This window comes from Trachinotus anak, unplaced genomic scaffold (genome assembly GCF_046630095.1).
Source record: "Trachinotus anak isolate AG129_WGS33_773 ecotype Australia unplaced genomic scaffold, CSIRO_AGI_Tana_v1 ptg000032l, whole genome shotgun sequence".
Lineage (NCBI taxonomy): Eukaryota > Metazoa > Chordata > Actinopteri > Carangiformes > Carangidae > Trachinotus > Trachinotus anak.
In genome coordinates this window covers 12,035,051-12,053,636 of record NW_027273883.1, presented here as the reverse complement: position 1 = coordinate 12,053,636, position 18,586 = coordinate 12,035,051, and the positions used below count along the sequence as shown (strand labels likewise).

At 40.4% G+C, this 18,586-nt stretch overlaps 1 protein-coding gene across 4 annotated transcripts in view; it reads left to right on the top strand.

Moving 5' to 3' along the window:
• The window catches only part of kcnj14 (potassium inwardly rectifying channel subfamily J member 14), a 33,819-nt gene that overhangs the window by 11,357 nt on the left and 3,876 nt on the right, over window positions 1-18,586 (top strand). Inside the window, exons 1-5 of one of the 4 annotated variants that reach the window (XM_071470900.1) lie at window positions 5,786-6,393; window positions 13,792-13,939; window positions 14,135-15,008; window positions 15,139-15,179; window positions 15,597-17,486. In XM_071470900.1, the coding sequence (XP_071327001.1) occupies window positions 16,425-17,486 (1,062 nt within the window). In that variant the 5' untranslated portion in view covers window positions 5,786-6,393; window positions 13,792-13,939; window positions 14,135-15,008; window positions 15,139-15,179; window positions 15,597-16,424. Of the gene's footprint in view, window positions 1-5,785; window positions 6,394-13,791; window positions 13,940-14,134; window positions 17,487-18,586 lie in introns of those variants that run through there. The other 3 variants (XM_071470898.1, XM_071470899.1, XM_071470897.1) reach the window with 3 other exon arrangements.

The window sequence follows — 18,586 nt, the reverse complement described above, 5'->3', positions numbered from 1 at the left end:
TGTAAGCAAATGTAAAATTGCACAGTTGATTCCAGTATGATTGATTGAATTTGACTCTCGAGAGTTTAGCCTCTGTGGGCAGAGCACAGAGACAAATCTCCTTAGCCAGCGTATTATTGGGATTTGCTGTCATTTCATGACGCACTGCAATAACTAATACATTTCAGCTCTGACCCAATGTCAATACCGCATCAGCTCATGTTCAAACACACGGTGTCTCACACCCCCGTAAGAGCTTTATACAATGATTTGGTGTTTAGATTATAGAGGAAATTAATTACCAGTATACTCGCCTGTACCAACATTTTTCCATGTCAGAGAAAAGTTTAACTGGTGGAGCTAATAAGTGGCTTGACTTTAAGCTCGGACAACATCACTGAATAAACGGGTCTTTCAGCAGTTATCAAAAGCAACTTACAGTTGCCTGTTATCCACTGAGTTGTTTTTGGCCCAGCAGTCGTAGAACCCACAGCTGTGGTTTGCCAGCTCCTAGAGGCTGAACAACTTGGAAATTATTTAGTTGTGACTAGCCAGTAAAATGTGTAGGCTGTGCGCCTCATGCTGGTGGTGGGGAGTCCATGTTGGCTACTTCATACACGTACTGGCGTACATAAGATAGACAGAGACAGGCAGTAAAGACAAGAGAGGGGCTGGGGGTGGGGGGGTGGGGGACATACCTATCCCCACGGGGTGTGAGGAATTTGAACAAATACCTGGCACAGGCATGCCAAAATAGGAGAGAGGGGGGAGAGGCCCACAGAGGCATGAGAAACCCAGGCTTCCTCATACAAGGAGATGGACAGGTATAACCACTTATTAGATGGAAATGGAGAAGGAGTGAGGAGTGTGAATATGGTAAAAAAAGTTTTAATAAAGTGATATTAGGTGTTCTCTGGGTATCAAATTTATATAGAGGTGGGGAAAAAAGGAGCAAGATGATTATGAACTGTGAAACCAGACATTTGGCAACGAATATAGCTTAACTTTAACATGCAAACAGAAGAAAAGAGTGGGGGCAAACAGCTGCTGGACGGGTCTGAGTACCGTGCTGTTTATTTGTCTCTGTCAGAATATATCAATCTCAGTCTGTGCAAACACATTATATAATTTTTAATTACATTTACCTGAGCTATGGTCTTTGTTCCAGTGTATGTTTCCCCCTATTAATTAGTCTGCATCAATCTCAAGTATGCAAATATGCAGGGTCTGAAGATGACAGCATTGAGAAATCACTCATGTACTCCTTTGCTTTTCTGTGCTGTTATTATGACTGCAGCGGTCAAAATGACGACTGGGTCACTGATTGTAGCTGTAGACTGTGCTATGTAGATTTCATAACTGTTATGGAAATTATTTGTGTTTTTAACTGTAATACATTTTCTTTTCTGAGATATCACGTAAAATGTTTGACCATATTTACTGTATATGTTACTGCTGCAACCAACAATTGTTTTAATTATCAAATAATCGGCAGAATATTTTAAGAATGAATTGATTAATAAGTAATAATTGCCTAGTCTAGAACATTTTGCTGCCCGCTCACAATTTGTAAAGCCCACGGTGACTTTGGTAAATTGCTTGTTTTGTTTGACCAGCCGTCTAAAAAATATTCAAATCCCTGTCACAGAAAACAGAGAACAAAAGGAACAAGCCAATGCTGAGTTGAAAAAGGATTAATCACTGCTGATCGTTTTTCTGTCACTCGGTTAATCAGCTACTTAATTAACTGACTAACCTTTTTTAGAGTAGATACTATCTAAGTGCCATATTTAGTCAACAGATTCCTTTAGTTAATATTTGTTTTATTAATGGGGAGAGAAAACTCCAGGACAGCCTTGTCTGTTCTCTGTTACGGTGGAAACCAGCAACAAAACATGACCATGGCAGTGAATGGATTACACTGGAGTCTATCCTTTGCACTGAAATGATGTGTTTTATTATACAAATTATGTGCTGGTCACATAGAAACATTCTCGCTAACATATTATATCCTGGGGTTTCTGCACCTCAAGTGTCAAGATATCACGGGGCCAAATGCTCCCTGAGATGTCTTTGTGCTACTGGGAGTTCACAAGAGGTTGATCATGTAAAAACAAAATGGAGCTTGAGATCACACTCGTGCTCCCTTGAAAAAACAGTCTTTATTATTCTGTATATCTTCATCTATTTATGCAGCACACCCAAAAGAAGGGGCTGTAACGTGTCTAATCAGTGGGTAGTCACAGCATGACAAACGCCCAACCCGCAAACACTAACAGCTCCCTAACCTTTTCCTGGCTGTCCTTGCTGTCTTCGTTCATTTCATTAATTAGCTGATCCATTTCTGAGCAAACTGACTGACAAATTGCCTGCGGGTTGACTGTCCTCAGTATCGTAGCCTTGATTAAATGGGCGGACGTTTTCGTGCGTGTGACAAACGGTTGTTGGACCAGGCTGATTCACAACTTGTGATGAGTTATTGATCCCCCACCCCCGCTGCCTGTCTGTCTTTACAGTTGCACATCAAATTTCTCCTGTTCCCTCAATACCAAGCCAAGAGTCTATTCTGTGCGTGAGTACACCCTGGTATTTAATGTGTGTGTGTGCACCCTGATTTACTTCTCTTGTCATTCCTCGTGTCCTTTTCTTATATGTTGCTTCGTAAGTTTTTTTTTTTTTAAAGATTGGCAACAACTAACTGGTTCCAGATCCTCAAATGTGACTGTTTTCTGATTTTCTGGTGCAAACAAGATTATTTGGTGTTATATGATAGTAACTCATTATCTGTGGGAGTTAGACCAAGTTGTTAGTCAGCCAAAACAAGACAAACACATTTTTATTGTTTGTTAATACTCTGCAGACCAAACAATGAATCAAGAAAGTGGTCAGTAAGTTAATCGATAGTTGTGGACCTTGAAAATACCAACGTATGTCTCGCGGCCCTCTTCCCTTGAACTGATTTAACAGTATTCTCGACCTGTTTGTTTGTGAGATCTAGTTTTCAGAGAATGCACTCTCCCAACATCTTTTCTGAGGTGCAGAGTATCTTTCTTATGTGTTGGCCCCTGATGTGTACAGAGGGCAGACACCACACATTGAACCAATATGCGCTTACCCCTGAAATCACAGAGCATTAGATTTGGGTCTTGTGTGACCATGACAAAATCTGGAACCTGTTACAGGACGCTGAGCCTGGGTTTGCTGCCCCATCTGCAGAAATCAGATCAGCCTTTCACAGTCGGGCCCACGTGGAACCTTATCGTAGCAGCAGCATCTACCCAGCCTGCAGGGAAGGGAACTCTTAGCTGCTTAACAAGCAAGATTGTTTAGCAATGCTGTACCCATGTTTAGCTATGAATAGGTGCAAGAACCAAGTAATGAAATAGACTGTAAAATAACAAAAATCACACATTTACTTTATAGAAAACCCATTAATACTAAAGTCTGTGTTACATACTCCAGACTTACAAAGAACCTTTTACTTCAAATAGAATGAAATGAAACTAAGCATGTGCTGTAAGCAGGTATTGTTTCTCTCTTGTCATCTCTGTTTAGCATCTTCCAAGTCGTAAAACACCCTTAGGTGTGAAGTTCTGCTCCTTTAGTGTCTGGACAGCTGCCGATTTGAAATCTTGGCTTGTAATTAAGCCCTCTGAAACCAGGTGCATGGCCTCTGGTCAGTCTGCAGCTAATCACCAGTTTAGAAATGAAAACTTTCAAGTTCCAAATTGATGCACAGCTTTTTAACTGCGGGGTCTCTGGTGGATGCAAAAATTGTTTCAATCTGCCCACTGGTGGCAGAGAATCAGTATTGCCTCTCTGCATACTCATCCAATAATAATAATGGACTAATTACACAATGCTTTAATGAGGACTCTTGACTGCTTGCCAACACAAGGGCTTGAACCTGGAGTCTCCAGAATGAAGTTAATCCCCCTCCCTATGCTGCCACCCTGCTGCAGATGTTCCCTCTAAATGATAAAAACTGAAGTCAAGTCAGCAACACATCCAGTTTCCAAATTACCGTTGTACATTAAATGCTTCACTGTAAATACCATTGTATGAAAGTAACCCATGATCAAAGCTAAACAGTGGAAATGTTGGCTCACTGTTGAGCTGCTAGAAATGGGCGCTGCTGGTGGTTTTATGCATCATCACTACTCAAACAAGTAAAAAGGAAAGTTCTGTCCCAGATGCACATAGTTCTGAAGTCAGGCATTAATTACATGACACATGGAGGCTCACAGTAACACACACTTTACTGGAGTAGAGTGAGAGATAGTAACTTTAGCAATTTTGAAACTTTAACATTCATGCCAATAAAGTTTACTTGAAACTGAGATAGAGGAGAACATAGAGGAGCAAATGGCAATCCCTGACTCTGTTCAAGTCAGGAATGTTGCAGTTTGTGGTCAGCACCTTAAAGCTTAAGGCCACCAAGGCATTCCCAGTAAGCATGTTGCAAAAAAAAAAAAGAAAACATTTTCAAATACTCTTCTGTGATGTTTGAACTTGTTGATTATCGGTGCATTATAACAACAGCCAGCCTGGCACTGCCGCAGACTAAAACTGTCCAGGATAGTATTTGCAGAAACTGCTTGTCTCACCTCTATAACAATTACATACAACTTTAAGAGAAGCAACCATGGAGATATTTCTCCTATTTTATGTCTCTATTTTTCCTAAATGCAATCTTCATTAATATCATTCTGCTGGTTATTAACTGTCATTTTTTTCTGATCATTCACAAAAACTGGCATCACGCCTTCACACATCACTTCCTCTCTGTCTCTCTTTCTCTGTGTCTCTGCTGCCCCTCCCCTACCCTCCCCTCCCCTCCCCTCCCCTCCCCTCCCCTCCCCTCCCCTCCCCTCCCGGACAGTTTTCCACAGGTCAATTACAATTAGTGTTTTTACTCAAACACTTATGCAATTTAAAATGACACAGGTCATGTGTAATCTATATGACATCAATTAGGTTTATTGCCATGCCAACATATTTTGTGTACCAACAGGCTGAGATTATCCACTGCATGGTTTTGCAGTTGTTTTCATAAATGCGCAGGGTTTTGACATCCCAATGTTTACATGCTTATGTTGCTGGATGCAGCTGATTGTTGTGTCTGCTGCATTACGTCGCTTCTCAGTCATCTTCAATCTGATCCTTGTTTCCATAGAATGACTGAGCTCATGACATCATAGGTCACTTCTTGGGCGCCTTGACTGGGATTAAATCAGATTAAGTATTAGTAAACACACACTGTCGTTTTCTCCCTCTCTTTCTCTTGCGCACACAGGCACGCACACACACACACACACACACACACACACACACACACACACACACACACGGTCACTGGTCACTTTGTCTCTATCTGTGTCTCTGTCCTTCAAATTTACATTCAAATTTCAATTGGCTTTATTGGCATGACTATGATTAAGGATAGTATTGGCAGAGTTGTGTTGTATAAGGTTTACAGTGTCTCTATCATGCATGCACGCAAACACGCGCACACACACACACACACACACACACACACACACACTCTCTCTCTCTCTCTCTCTCTCTCTCACTCTCACTCTCTCTCTCTCTCTCACACACACACATACACACACACACACACACACACACACACAGAAAAGACACATACATAAATACATAAAATTAATTGAGATAAACATTAGTTACATCAATGTTGATCAATACAAATTAAGTCTTATTTTTGTAATGATTTTATAACGAACACATGCAACCTTACTTTCAATAACTGCTGTTATAGCAGCTAATCTTACAATTCGGCCCTCCTGAGCTGAAGTCTGACATTAATATGTGCACAGACAACACAAATAAGAGGTTTGTAAAAAGGAGAGGGTTAAAAGGTAAATGTAGGCTATTTTTTTTATTATTTTTTTATAACCAACAATAAACTAGAGACATGAAATAATTATTAAACCTTGCCATATTTTTACTTTTACACAGAAATGCTATTTAGGTCATTGGCCATTTGTGTGACTTTCTCTCAGATGTTAATTGATGGAGAGAAAAAAAAGTCAATGCTTTTAAATACATAAATAAATAAACGGAGTCAGCTGGGATCAATAATCTAAATATTACTGAACGAATAAACTATGATTTAACACGGATGAATCTGCGATAACGACAAGGTCACTCTGGAGGTCCGGAGAGGCGCGTGGTCGTCGCCCCCCCCGCGCGAACGCGCTCCACCTGCGGGCACGCGCACAGGATGACGGCACCGGCGGCACCGGGCGGCTCGCGCACGGTCTCCAATCAGCTCTGTTCTCTTGATCAAACTGAATCGATCGGCTCGGTTGAGCTCGGCGCGGGACGGAGAGCCAAAGCGCGCTCAGGTCGTCGCACCGCGCTCGGCTAACGGGAGGAAAACGTCAGCGGAGGGTAAGTCGCCGGCTGCGTCTCACTGCGCGGGGAGTTCACTGACGCCACTTTTGGGTCAGAACATATTTTGTTTATCAAATTGTTGAGTCGTTGTCGATTGAATTGAACCTTCGTGGCCGGTGGGGTGTCGAAAGCTACTGTGAACTTGTAGTTTCACATCAACAGCAGGTGAACCTGTACTTTTTTTTTTTTTTTTTTTTTTGAAACCCCTGTAGCCAAAGTGAAATATGCATTTTGGTTTTTGCAGGGTACTTTAAACTTTAGGTTACTTTGCCTTGAATGTGTTTTTTCAACAGTCTGTGTGATAGTGAGGTTGTCTATCAAAAATCTGTGAAATGAAAGTTTTTTTTTTCCTATATGGTTCTGGCAAATTAACTCGCACTGTGCAGGGATAAAAAAAAAAAGGTGCTGTTAGGTGAAGAGTGAACAATGAAGCAGAGACAGAGTCAGTCCTGAACAGATAAGGTTGTCCAGAGAGCTCGGTGTGCCCTGCTGATTGAGACTTTAATCCTTTTTTGTTTTTGAGTTGTGAACTGATAGAAAAAACAGCTGTATTTTGAAATAGGTTTTAAAATGACGTAATGCTTCTGGACAACTGACAAAACAGAGACAAACTGCTGTGAAACGCATGTACAGTACGCATGTAATGTGATTTTGAAAGTATGCTTTTTCGCTATGTTTCTATGTAAAATGTACAGTACAGTAGGTAGTACACACAGGTAGATGGATAGGTTATTGCTGCCGTGTCAACACTGGTGGATAAAGTTTAAATCAAGTAGCAAGGAATAGGTCAGGGTTTTTCAGGGAGACACATGGGTTAATAAAAACAATTTCCCCACAGGGATCATTAAGGGTTTTCTGATTATAAGATGACAGCAGTTTCTTCCTCAGCTGATTTCCTTTTAAAGGTTGCTCATGGGTCCATTTTCTGAGACTAAATTGGTCTGTAAATTGAGTCTCAGTCAACTTGACATACTATTTTTTATTAATGTTGAAAATTCTACAGCAACCATCATTCAAAACAAGTTATTATAAAGCATTCAAGGCAGTTAGCAAGTTAACATCATAGCTAATGATGTTTAAAGGTACGCCGGCAGTTTAGTATTACACATCCATTAAGTCAGGTTACATGGGAACGACAGATTAAAAAAACAAAAAACATGGTCAGAGCTAAAGAACCAGAAACCCAAGGTTTTTTACTTTGAGTCCCATTTGTGGGTCAACCTCCAAAAATCCTGGATGCCACTCTCCCATAATACAACTCAATAGCACATTTTTCTGGACCCACCCCGCTAGGTTAAGGTCCACGTCATTCAAACGTCATGCCCCATTTTGTTTGTATCTCTTGGATTTTTTAATTCCAAAAGCAGATTAAAACACATCATAAGAGCTGTTTTTTCCCAGTCACATCTCTTTAAAAGAGGTGGAATAAATAATGTGACAGTATATTATGACGTTGTGATATTGTATCAATACATCAATATTGCAATTCAACCGAAGCATGGCTGTGTCCTCTTACTCCAGGCATTTTAACTGCTCTGATTTCTACATTCAGCATTTTTGTAATTCCGGGCTGTTTGACATAACAAACGTGTACGTCATCAAACTCTACTAAAGTGCCATCTTTTTATTTCCAAAGGGATATTAAATATACATTTGTAGAATAGTTTAGTCATACACTCACTTTGGACATTGACAACAGCGTCATAACCAGAAATCCTGGGGAACCCTGACTTATTGCTTTGTGTGCACATTTCAGATGCAAAGGCGATATTTGCAAATGGCGTAACACTGTTTTGTTCATGGGCAGATAGAAGCTGATGCAGTCATGACATGCAGTGGACTCGTGCAGTGATGTGTTGAGATCTTTAGGGGCTGGTGAGCTTGCAGTAGCAGGGGGTACCATGATTTTTTTTGCTGTAAATTTACATGGACCAGCTAGTGAAATAGAAAGCTATGTACATTATAAATCAATCTAATACAACAGTCAGGCAGTTAATACTAGCTTTGGGGAACTAGTAAATTGTAAATCAGTGATGCTGTGTCAAAAGTACATTTTAAGGCTATATTTGTGAGTGCATAGAGAAGACTTGCTAAAAGGTGTTTCTATATACTTCTAATAATCGTTAGAAAGACAGTTCCTATGAAAGGGCAGTTACAAGCTTAAGTAATTTACTTATTTACAATTTTTTAAGAGAATAGGTATTAGGTAAAATAGTATAAATTAGATAAAAGTATAAATGTAGTAATGTCAGGTTTAACTTTATCAGTCTTAATCGTGTACTTTTCAGTACCCTAAGTATTTCCTTAATTAGAAAAGAAATTGTGCAGAGTTTTAACCAGCACACTGCAACCTGCACCCTCTTAACTCCCCTGATCAACATTTGGTCGTCATCACGCAATGACCTCGATCACTGCACACAGCTGAGGAGGGAGGGCAGCGGAAAAGTTTCAATTAGACGGAATAAGGCCTGATGCCAAGATGACTCCACACTTGTGCTTATATCAGATGTTTTCATAAGTGTGTGTGTGTGTGTGTGTGTGTGTGTGTGTGTGTGTGTGTGTGTGTGTGTGTGTGTGTGTGTGTGTGTGTGTGTGAACTTGTACTCCTATCTTTGTGAGGACCTATTTGAGTTATGGACCTGACAGAGGACATTTTGGGAAAATGTGAACATTTTGGATGGGCTTCACAACTTGAAGTGGCTGTGAGGGTCAAGATTTGCAAAGCAATACCAAATCCAAATCAAGTCTCAAGTCTTTTATGGGAAAGTCCAAGTCAAGTTTCAAGTCTCCAATGTTTGTAATGAGCTTTCTATCATCTGCTGCTTGCCATCTGTACTGCTTAGAATACTGCATTATCATATCTAAGGAATTCCAAGCATGTATCAGTATATCATCACTACTTTATCTATAAAGTTACACATGATAATAAAGGAGGGAATGACATTCAGCTCATCAGAAAATTTGAAAATGCACTCAGTAAAGAGCAGAGCTGTGCCAAAACCAATGTCAAACAACATAAGAGACAACACAAGAGTGGGAATAAAAATCTGCTAGGGAAGAAGAATCATGTATTAAACAGTGGATAAATAAATTGTGGTGATTTATAGAACAATTCATGATATAGAACAACCAGAACATTAAACTGAAGTTCTTTTTCACTATCCTCTGCATAAGTTGAGCTATAAGGGGTGCGAGGTTAGAATTCAGACTGGACTGTACAGTGGTTAATACAACACCAGACATTTTTTAATTTGAGTCGTTTTTCTCCCCTCATTGGATCTTTGTGTTCTAAATTTCACAAAGTCTCAAGTCAAGTCTCATATTCCTGTGTGTGTGACTTAAGTGTGACTTGAGTTTAAGGCACAAACTCAAATCCCTATGTGTGTGGGTCTGATTTAGGTTGCTTTTGGGGGATAAATGTTAGACTAAAGACCAGTTAAATGAGGGTGGCTGAGGACAAAAGCTGTGTTCCCATTTAAGAAAAAGCTGATTTACGGGTCAGTGGTTAAAGTTAGGTCAAGGTTAGGGTTAGGGTAAGGCAAATAGTTGACATGGTTAGGGTTAGGATAAGTGCAGGTCTTCGTAAACTCCCCAAAAGTAAATGTGTGTGTGTGTTTGTGTGTGTGTGTTTTAAATTCTGACTACTTAATAATGTAAAAACAAAATTCAGTGTCATGGATTACTTATTTTACTGCTGCAAATGTGAAAAATGTGCAGTCAGCAAAATGTCCAGCACAAGACCACATTAGCCACAACTAGCATAACATGCTTGGGTAGAAAAGATGGTATCTCTGGGTCTGCTGCATCGCTTTTTCTTTAAGATGCCATCTCTAGTCTGACAGTTTATACGGTGCAATGTGAATTCAGAATTTGGAGTTGCCTGCTCTTATGCATGTTGTTTTTTGCAAGTTTATTTGTGTTAAAAAAAAAACTAAAAAGACACATTCATGTGTTAAAAACATTAAACAGCACCATCTGGAGAAGTCAGCAAGTTGAATTAACCTTCATATTAAATTCTAATGCTTCAGGGACTCAATCCTAATGTCACCAAATGTTCAGTTGGATTTCACTCTTTGTGACGCAACATCCATTACTGTTTGGTGCTTTGGTGCTGCAACTATCAGCTGCAGTTATTGTAACATATGAATGATGCCACCAGATCAACACTTCACTAGAGCTCTATTGATCAGATGGGCTCAAATCAAAAGGTCACTGCAGTGTGGATAAGTGTCTGTGCAGTTGTTTGATGTTTTCAGGCTTTACAGCTGTTGCAGCAGCACCTTTGTCCTCATTAGAGATGATTAAAATCTTCCTTGTGAAGTGAAATGAGTAGACTAACTAAGCCTAAAGTATAAGAGTCTGAGCAAAATAGGCCTGAGACAGAGGGCCATGTGACAGCGACAGAGAGTGAGAGAGAGAGATGCAATCTGTGCCCTGGTTTCTAACATCCACTAATCAATAACAAATATTGATGTCTCTATGTTTGCATTGTGGCTACAGAACATAGAGGTTCATTTAGGTCTTGTACATTGTGTTCACAATGGTAATTAAACTCCCTATCATCAAATCATTAATTATCATTAATCAGTAAAAATAGACTGTACTGTGAATATTATTTCATTCAAATTGTTATTTTTGGAACATAAGAAAAGGAAATAGGGCAGACCATATGTGATAGAGGAGACAAAGAGAGTGACAGAGCAAAATGAAGAACATAGTCTATTCAGAGCCAATGTCAATGAAACTGAAATCATATTCCCTACAAATCTAATCTTTCCACATAACACCTTAATATGGTCAGATAATCTGGATAGAAAGAGGACAGGGGAGGTCCCATAGAGTGAAAGAATACACGATGAGAGTCCCACAAAGAAGGAGAGAAAGATAGGTGGTGAAAGTGGATTAGTGGTGGTCGTGCGGGAAAACTATCAACGTGTTTGTCAAAGCAGATGTTCTGCTCTATGAAGCTTTTGGATTAATGTAGTACTTAAAATTCTTGCTTATCCAAACCAGTGAGAGTTTTACAATTAGACTGGTTTTAATATTGATTATGCCGATGAATGCTGCCCGTTCAGTGCTTTATTTGCATTGGCTATGGTGTCATTAGCTGCTGCTGCTAGGAGGCTGAACATCGATAGAAGAGGAATTATCTACTTGGCATAAGATTTTAGTCTATGCTGATGATGTAATTTAATTTATTATGATTCTCATGAGAAATTAAGTTCATATTTGCAGAGTTTATTATGATTATGGCATTTGGGGGGTGTAAAATACACAACAGTAAAGCTATGGTTGTTAATAGATCACATGCGTTAACCTTTGGTATCTCCCAACCTTTTTGCTAGTGCTCTGTAGACTATAAGTAATTAGGTATGTAATTGCCCCATATCTTTAAGACTTGTTCAGAATAAATTTTGCTGTCTTTCTTCAGGCTGTTGTTTGTACTTTCATGTGTGCTGTTTCACTTTCAAATGCTCATGGTGTTATTTTTAAAGAAAATCCTGATGCAAGTAAATTGTGCATTTTTAAGAATCTGGCATACACAGCGTCCTAGGTTAAGACTTAGTTTGCCTTCTAGACTAGGTGGAGCTTCATTATTATCTACATCAGATACGAAATATATTATAGAATGCTTCAAGGCTGCAAGGCAAGTCAAATTTTATTTATATAGCCAAGGGTCCTAACAATCTCCATAGCATTATGACACCCTCTGTCCTCCGGCCCTCAATCATTTAATATGGTGATTATCTTCTGAAATAATGAATATATTGCTGGTTGTATAAAGCATCAGAAAACTGTGAAAAATACCCATTACAATTTCCTAAAGTCCAAGGGGGTGTCATCAAATTTGTTGCCAATTAGTTTTCGTTATGCATTCAAACTCTTCACACACTTGAGACAAAAACTTCAAGTTTATTGTATTTGGCTTGGTGGAGCCAACCCAATATTAAAAATCACTGTGTAATCTAGTATACAAGGCTAAAGGACATTCAAGCATGAGTTCCATCACGGCTTCACGCTTTCATCATATAAGGAAGGGCTGTAGATCAGATGCTGCTCTGGGGGTCCTGATAGTGTGAAGCAACAACTTCACACCAACAATTTTCCCACACACCCCTTCGTGAATCTTCTTATATGTCGAGTCATTTGAGATATTTGCCACCTCACCATGATAAGGTTAGGCAACACAAGGACACATGGGCTCTCACATTGCCTATACACACTCACACAAACACACACTCTTCCCTCATCACCTCTTCTAGCTACTGTCGTCAGTTGTCCAGTGACACTTCAGCCCACTGACTGAGATAGCAGACTTGAGAGCTTGTTCATGTGGTTGTGTTGGCAGGAGCTCCGGTAGAGGCACCAAGGGTCAAGGCTGCCTCCTCACACATAACATACAACATAAGCCTCATTTCTCAAGCCATTTTATTACCTTAAACAACTATATGGTACAGTCTGAGTTACAGTATTGATCCAACATTTAGTCCGTCTTTACAATGCTACTCCATTTAGCAGTGTAAGAAAAGATATTCACCTTTATGGTATTTGTATAATGCTGATGCTACAGTAGTAATTGCACTGGCCAAAAATATTCACTACATTGTTTATTTATTCATCTATGTGGATTATTTGGTTATGTCTCAGATTCTGGTGAAATTATTGATTGTTGTAAAATGAACACATAAGTCTGCTGAAATTGGGGGAAACATTTGTTACCGTGAATTATACCACTTTTTTCCTCAACCACTTTTTTCCTCAAATCTTGTGCATGCCGTAATATATCCTACCTGCATGTGTTTATGGATATTCTTACCACTTTCTATAAAAGTAGTGGGTTTTATGTAACTCCTCCGCGGATTAGCAAAACCATTTGTGAGATTACCAGAGTCACGAGCGCAGCTGTAATCCATAGCATGTTGCCATCTCCACAGCAAGACATACTACCTCTTCACCCCCAACCAACCCAGATTCCTAGTTTAGTCCAGTCCTTCTTCTGAGCTTCAATTTCCAGTCTCAACTGCCTACCCACCCCCTCTCCTTAACTCTTCCAGTTTATTGACTTTAATCCACTGTTTACCAAAGATTACTCACCCTGTACCACTTGGTATCCTTCATTAGGGGCTTCTTCAAAATAGGATAATCTGTTTGGTGACTCATGTTCTCCCATTGGGTATATAAATATCCTCCATATAGTTGAAACATTTTAGAATTATTTAATGGCATATTAATATTGGCACTCAATTGCACTACAGACTGGTCGGTGTTATACTCTATGTAAGCTATTTAGAATTTCAGTGGTGTATTAAGATACTGATACTGAGCGTGTATAGAAATTTTCAGTAGATATGGATAGTAAGTGACTAAATAGTTTGTCGCTGTTTCTCTTCACAGGCTCCATGATTGCACAGATATATCTCAGTGAAGTTCTACCTTTAGAGAAATTGGTTCATCTGGTTAAGGCTGTCTATGAGAAAACTGCCACCAATATTTGAGCAAAATCCAGGAACAATCAAAATACCAAAGACATAAACCACCAACGGTAGGTTTCTGATCTCCATCCGTCATATACAGCATACTATTGATTTAAATTGATATAAAATGTGACAAAATGCATTTAATGTGAAGGAAGAATGGTCTTATTTGTGACAAGATCAAACAAGATGAGTATCTACTGAAGCATCTGTTTCAGCACAGTTTTGTAATATCTGCCTGTTTGTTCTCATTTCTTTTCAAGACTGACAGTGCATTAGACAAGAAGGCCCTAAAGCAAGAATACTGAACACACACCAACAACTCTGCAAAGGAACAGGAGCAACCAGCAAACTCTTTTGTCGTCTTCTCCTGTGTGATTCTTCCCCTGAAAATCATCAAAGCTCAGTGCTTTAACTGAACATGTATCAGAAAGGAAGGTCCACACACAAGTGAAGATGAACCCATATGTCACTTCCCACTTCAGGAGGGATCTCTTTCCCCATTTCCATTTGTTGTAGACTTTTGACTGCCCTGCTGTTACTGGTTGACTGAAGTGGCTTCTTCCATATTTGTACAGTTATAGCAGTAGCTCTTGTCAAATGTTTTTCACTTCTGTTTGTACTTGACACAGTTGAGGATAAGGGTTGAGGGGTTGATTCTGTCCACTATTACAAAGAGACTGGATGTGGTTACTTTGTCATGATTCAGTAGTAGAGTTTTCTGGAAATGGTTGGGCAAGGTAAACACTAACACCACAAGCATATCTTTTCATTGCCAGATGTATTTGCACATCTTTTTGGTTTAATTAATCAGTTTTTATGGATTATTTCCATTAATTATGAAATTCTGCATGCTTATACATTTACATCATAGTTTAAGGTCCACTCTTGCATGTCCTTAGTAGCACATTGCATCTGCATATGATAATCATCTCTGTTGTTTGCAGAAACTCGCTGATGTTCAGGTAGCCTTTTGGTGATCTGATTCAAACAGGGATGCTGAGTAAGAGACTACAATCCACAAACTCAGTTACGCTGTCAGCCACCTTAGTCCTCAGCTCTTCTGCTTTTGTGGCATATACCTGATCAACCAACCTTGGCACCAGACCTCCAGAACAATGTTGAAAACTTCCTCAGGTGACCTGTGTACTTACCTTTTCCCTTCATATAAATCTTCCACTTAAAGCTAGAAACAAAAGTAATGCCGGAGATAGATCAAAGTAATCTCTCTCTGTTGTTTTCTTCTCTTCTTCTTATCTTTTGTCAGGCATAGGTGAATTCTCAGCCGTAATGCTAAGCTGTAATGAGGTATGTCTGTCCTGAGAGAGAGAACTGTTGCAGATGATTGCTAACAGCCGTGTAGTTCAGGTCAATATTATCCATGCAACAGTCAGGTTCCAAAGTAAGTTTTCACCAAAATGACAATGGGCATCAAACATATATGTAGACACTTAGAAAGAAAATGTGAAATTGTCAAAGCAGTGACATGACTGGACAGGAAATGGCAAACAAAACATGTTTCGGATTGGCCCCTCATGCTGGGAAAAAGTGATATTTCTTTGACTTGGAAAGACAAGTACAAATTCTTGTCAATGAATCTGCTAATTAAATTGCAGCATTATATTCAATGTCGTATTGGTGCTGAATTATGAGGATGAATAATGTCTGGAGGCATTTAATTTTCTGAAAGTGCTGTATTGTTTGTTTCCTCATGCCCATACCAAGGGGTTGGAAAACTGGAAAGAACTTTGATCGTAAGAATTGGCATGTTTTCTTTTTTTTCTGCTTTTTTGACTGCATGTTGGCAATGAATTCATCATATCATCTTGTTGGAGGTTAATTTTGATTTGTCTGTCATGTATGCCAAATCTACCCTATATGTACCCTATAGTGAGCTGTAACTCCTTAAAATGTCTCCATCTCCATCCTCTTACTCCATTGCATTGTCAGTTTATAGCTTTTATCAGTTCACGCCTGCTCAAGGCTTCCCTTTTATCGTTTTGAACTGAACTGAACCAATCCAGCATGCTCTTGTGATGTCTGTTGAGGTCAACCCAGCCCTACTACTCCTTGTTAAACCAATTCTTGCAAACTGTGGGTTACAGAAATAGTTTCCTTGGGCTACTTCTGACATCCTTCATTTCAGTTCACCTCACTTTACCTCCTTCAGTGAGTATGATTTAACTGGTTTGTCACGGGATTCACCTGTGGACCTACTTCAAGAAAGCCCACTTTGTTTGTTGAGGGGTGTATCAGTGAAAGGATAGACTGTATTGAGAAACAGCATTAAAGTTTGCAGAAAGGACACTGGAACAAATGACTGATTAGTGTCGTTGGTGGGAACTACCCTCTGGGTTATCATTGGACACTATGGACTTAAAAATATCTCTTCATTAAGAAGGACTGAAAGACTGACTGTGTTGTCAGTCACCATACTTAACTCCCTGGACTGTATCAAGCTGCTTAATAACCACATGAACGTACAAATCAAAGCTCCCTAGGAAATACTGAGAAACTGAACTTCTCTATAACAGAGAGGAGACTTTACAGTACATGATGGGAGCGGCACGCGTGAAACGCCGCTTCAGTGCTGTGGTGGATGGGCCAGTGGAGGAGGAGGAGGTCATGAGGCTAGCACAGAGTGCTGCAGATACGGCTCGGGCAGGGGGGAGCCCAGTGGGGTCAGGGACTCCAACCAGCCCCTCCCCGACCCATGCTCTCAATGGCAAAGCTCTAACTCTTCAGAGCAACACCAACAATGCATGGAGGCAGAGTGCCATTGGAGAGTCATTTGGGGGAGATTCAGGAGGAGAAGGTGGGGTGAGAGCAGGAGGAAAGTGCTCAGGGCTAAGGAGTGGAAGAGGCAGTAGTGGAGGAGGAAGACGTGAAGGGCGTTCGTCTTCGGTCCAGGATTCACTCTCTTCGCCCTCCACTACCAGCCGCCGGCGCACCAGGCGCTCAAGCCGCCGGCCCCGACAACGCTTTGTGGGCAAGGACGGACGCTGCAACGTCACCTTCGTCAACATGAGCGAGAGGGGCCAGCGGTACCTCAGCGACCTCTTCACCACCTGTGTGGACATCCGCTGGCGCTGGATGCTGGTCATCTTCACCCTCTCCTTCCTTCTCTCCTGGCTGCTCTTTGGATTTGCCTTCTGGCTCATTGCCTCCGCACATGGGGACCTCTCCATTCGGCTTACCCCCAGCTCAGGTTCCTCTCCGGGATCAGGAGAGGCCGGTTCTGGAGGAGAGTCTGATAGAGAGGCAGTTGTTGAGGAGCCATGCTTCCTCCAGGTGAACAGCTTCATGGCAGCCTTTCTATTCTCCTTGGAGACGCAGACATCCATCGGTTACGGATTCAGAAGCGTGACCGAAGAATGCCCCCTGGCGGTGGTGGCGGTCGTTTTGCAGTGCATTGTGGGCTGCATTATTGACGCCTTCATCATCGGGGCAGTAATGGCAAAGATTGCCAAGCCCAAGAAGCGCAACGAAACACTGGTGTTTTCTGAAACAGCTGTGGTGGCACTAAGGGATGGGAAACTCTGCATGATGTGGAGGGTTGGAAACCTACGCAAGAGCCACCTGGTAGAGGCACATGTCAGAGCACAACTACTGAAGGTAAGTGGAGGGAAGATGTATAATGACCATGATGAAAAAGAGACAGAGGTCAGAAAGTATGGCAATGATAAAAGAGACAAGAGTTTTCTTTGTAGGGAAAAGGTCAAAGACATGATCAGGTGAGGTTAGAGTAGTCAGAGAACAGTTTAAAAAAAGAAAACCACCAAAAAACAGAGGTTGTGACTGTGAGAGATAGTGGTAGTGGAAAAAAGGTTGCAGCAGAGAGAAAGAGAGCACGTTGAGACCATCTGGCCTGTATTCTGTGGACCGTAGTTAATGAGAGCTTGTTTTATTTTCCCTCTGGGGTTAGGAAGATTTACCATGGATTAACTTGCCCACAATTCTTTAACTGAGAACTATTGTCCTTTGTCATCTCATTTTCCCTTGTGTGTACTGTATCTATGTGGGTTAAGTGATTGTATTGTATATATACTTATATTTACCCTACTGTCTGGTCTAATGTGGGGAGTTTTAAACGTGTCTTTTTTAGGGAATGTTTTGTCATCATCACTGCTGTGTGTGTATATGTGTGTATGCTGCCAGAGTTGTCCGCAGGGTCAAAATCTGTGTAACAGTGAGACTAAAGCATAGACAATTTGATATCTCTTAATAGCATGACCATATCAAAGTTCAGACAGGGCAGATGGGATTAAGTTTGCGAGGATCAGAGAAATACAATTCTAAATGCTGGAACTGGATATTGTTCTATAGTAAGGGTTGGGTGAGTATAAGCAACTTATGCATTGGTGGTATGACTGAAGACTCATACTGTCAAATTCAACTGAATATAATTTCCAAATACTAAGCTTCTGGTTCAGGGTTAGATCTTTCTTTTCAATGGTTTTCTCAGATGACCTTAGGAAATGGTGTGAAGTGTATTTAAAATGTTTATATACATTAAAGCTTTAAAGGTGACAGAACACTTCCTTTATATACCATGGTGTTCCATTTTATAACCAGAATTACATCTTAATTTTATTCATTTTTAGGGTCCCGCATCATGTCCCGCCTGCCTTTTGCTTTTGTTTGTTTCATATTGGAAATCATTTCTGGTCTCCATTTAATATTTTTGCACATGTAAAATCAATTTGCAACATCTG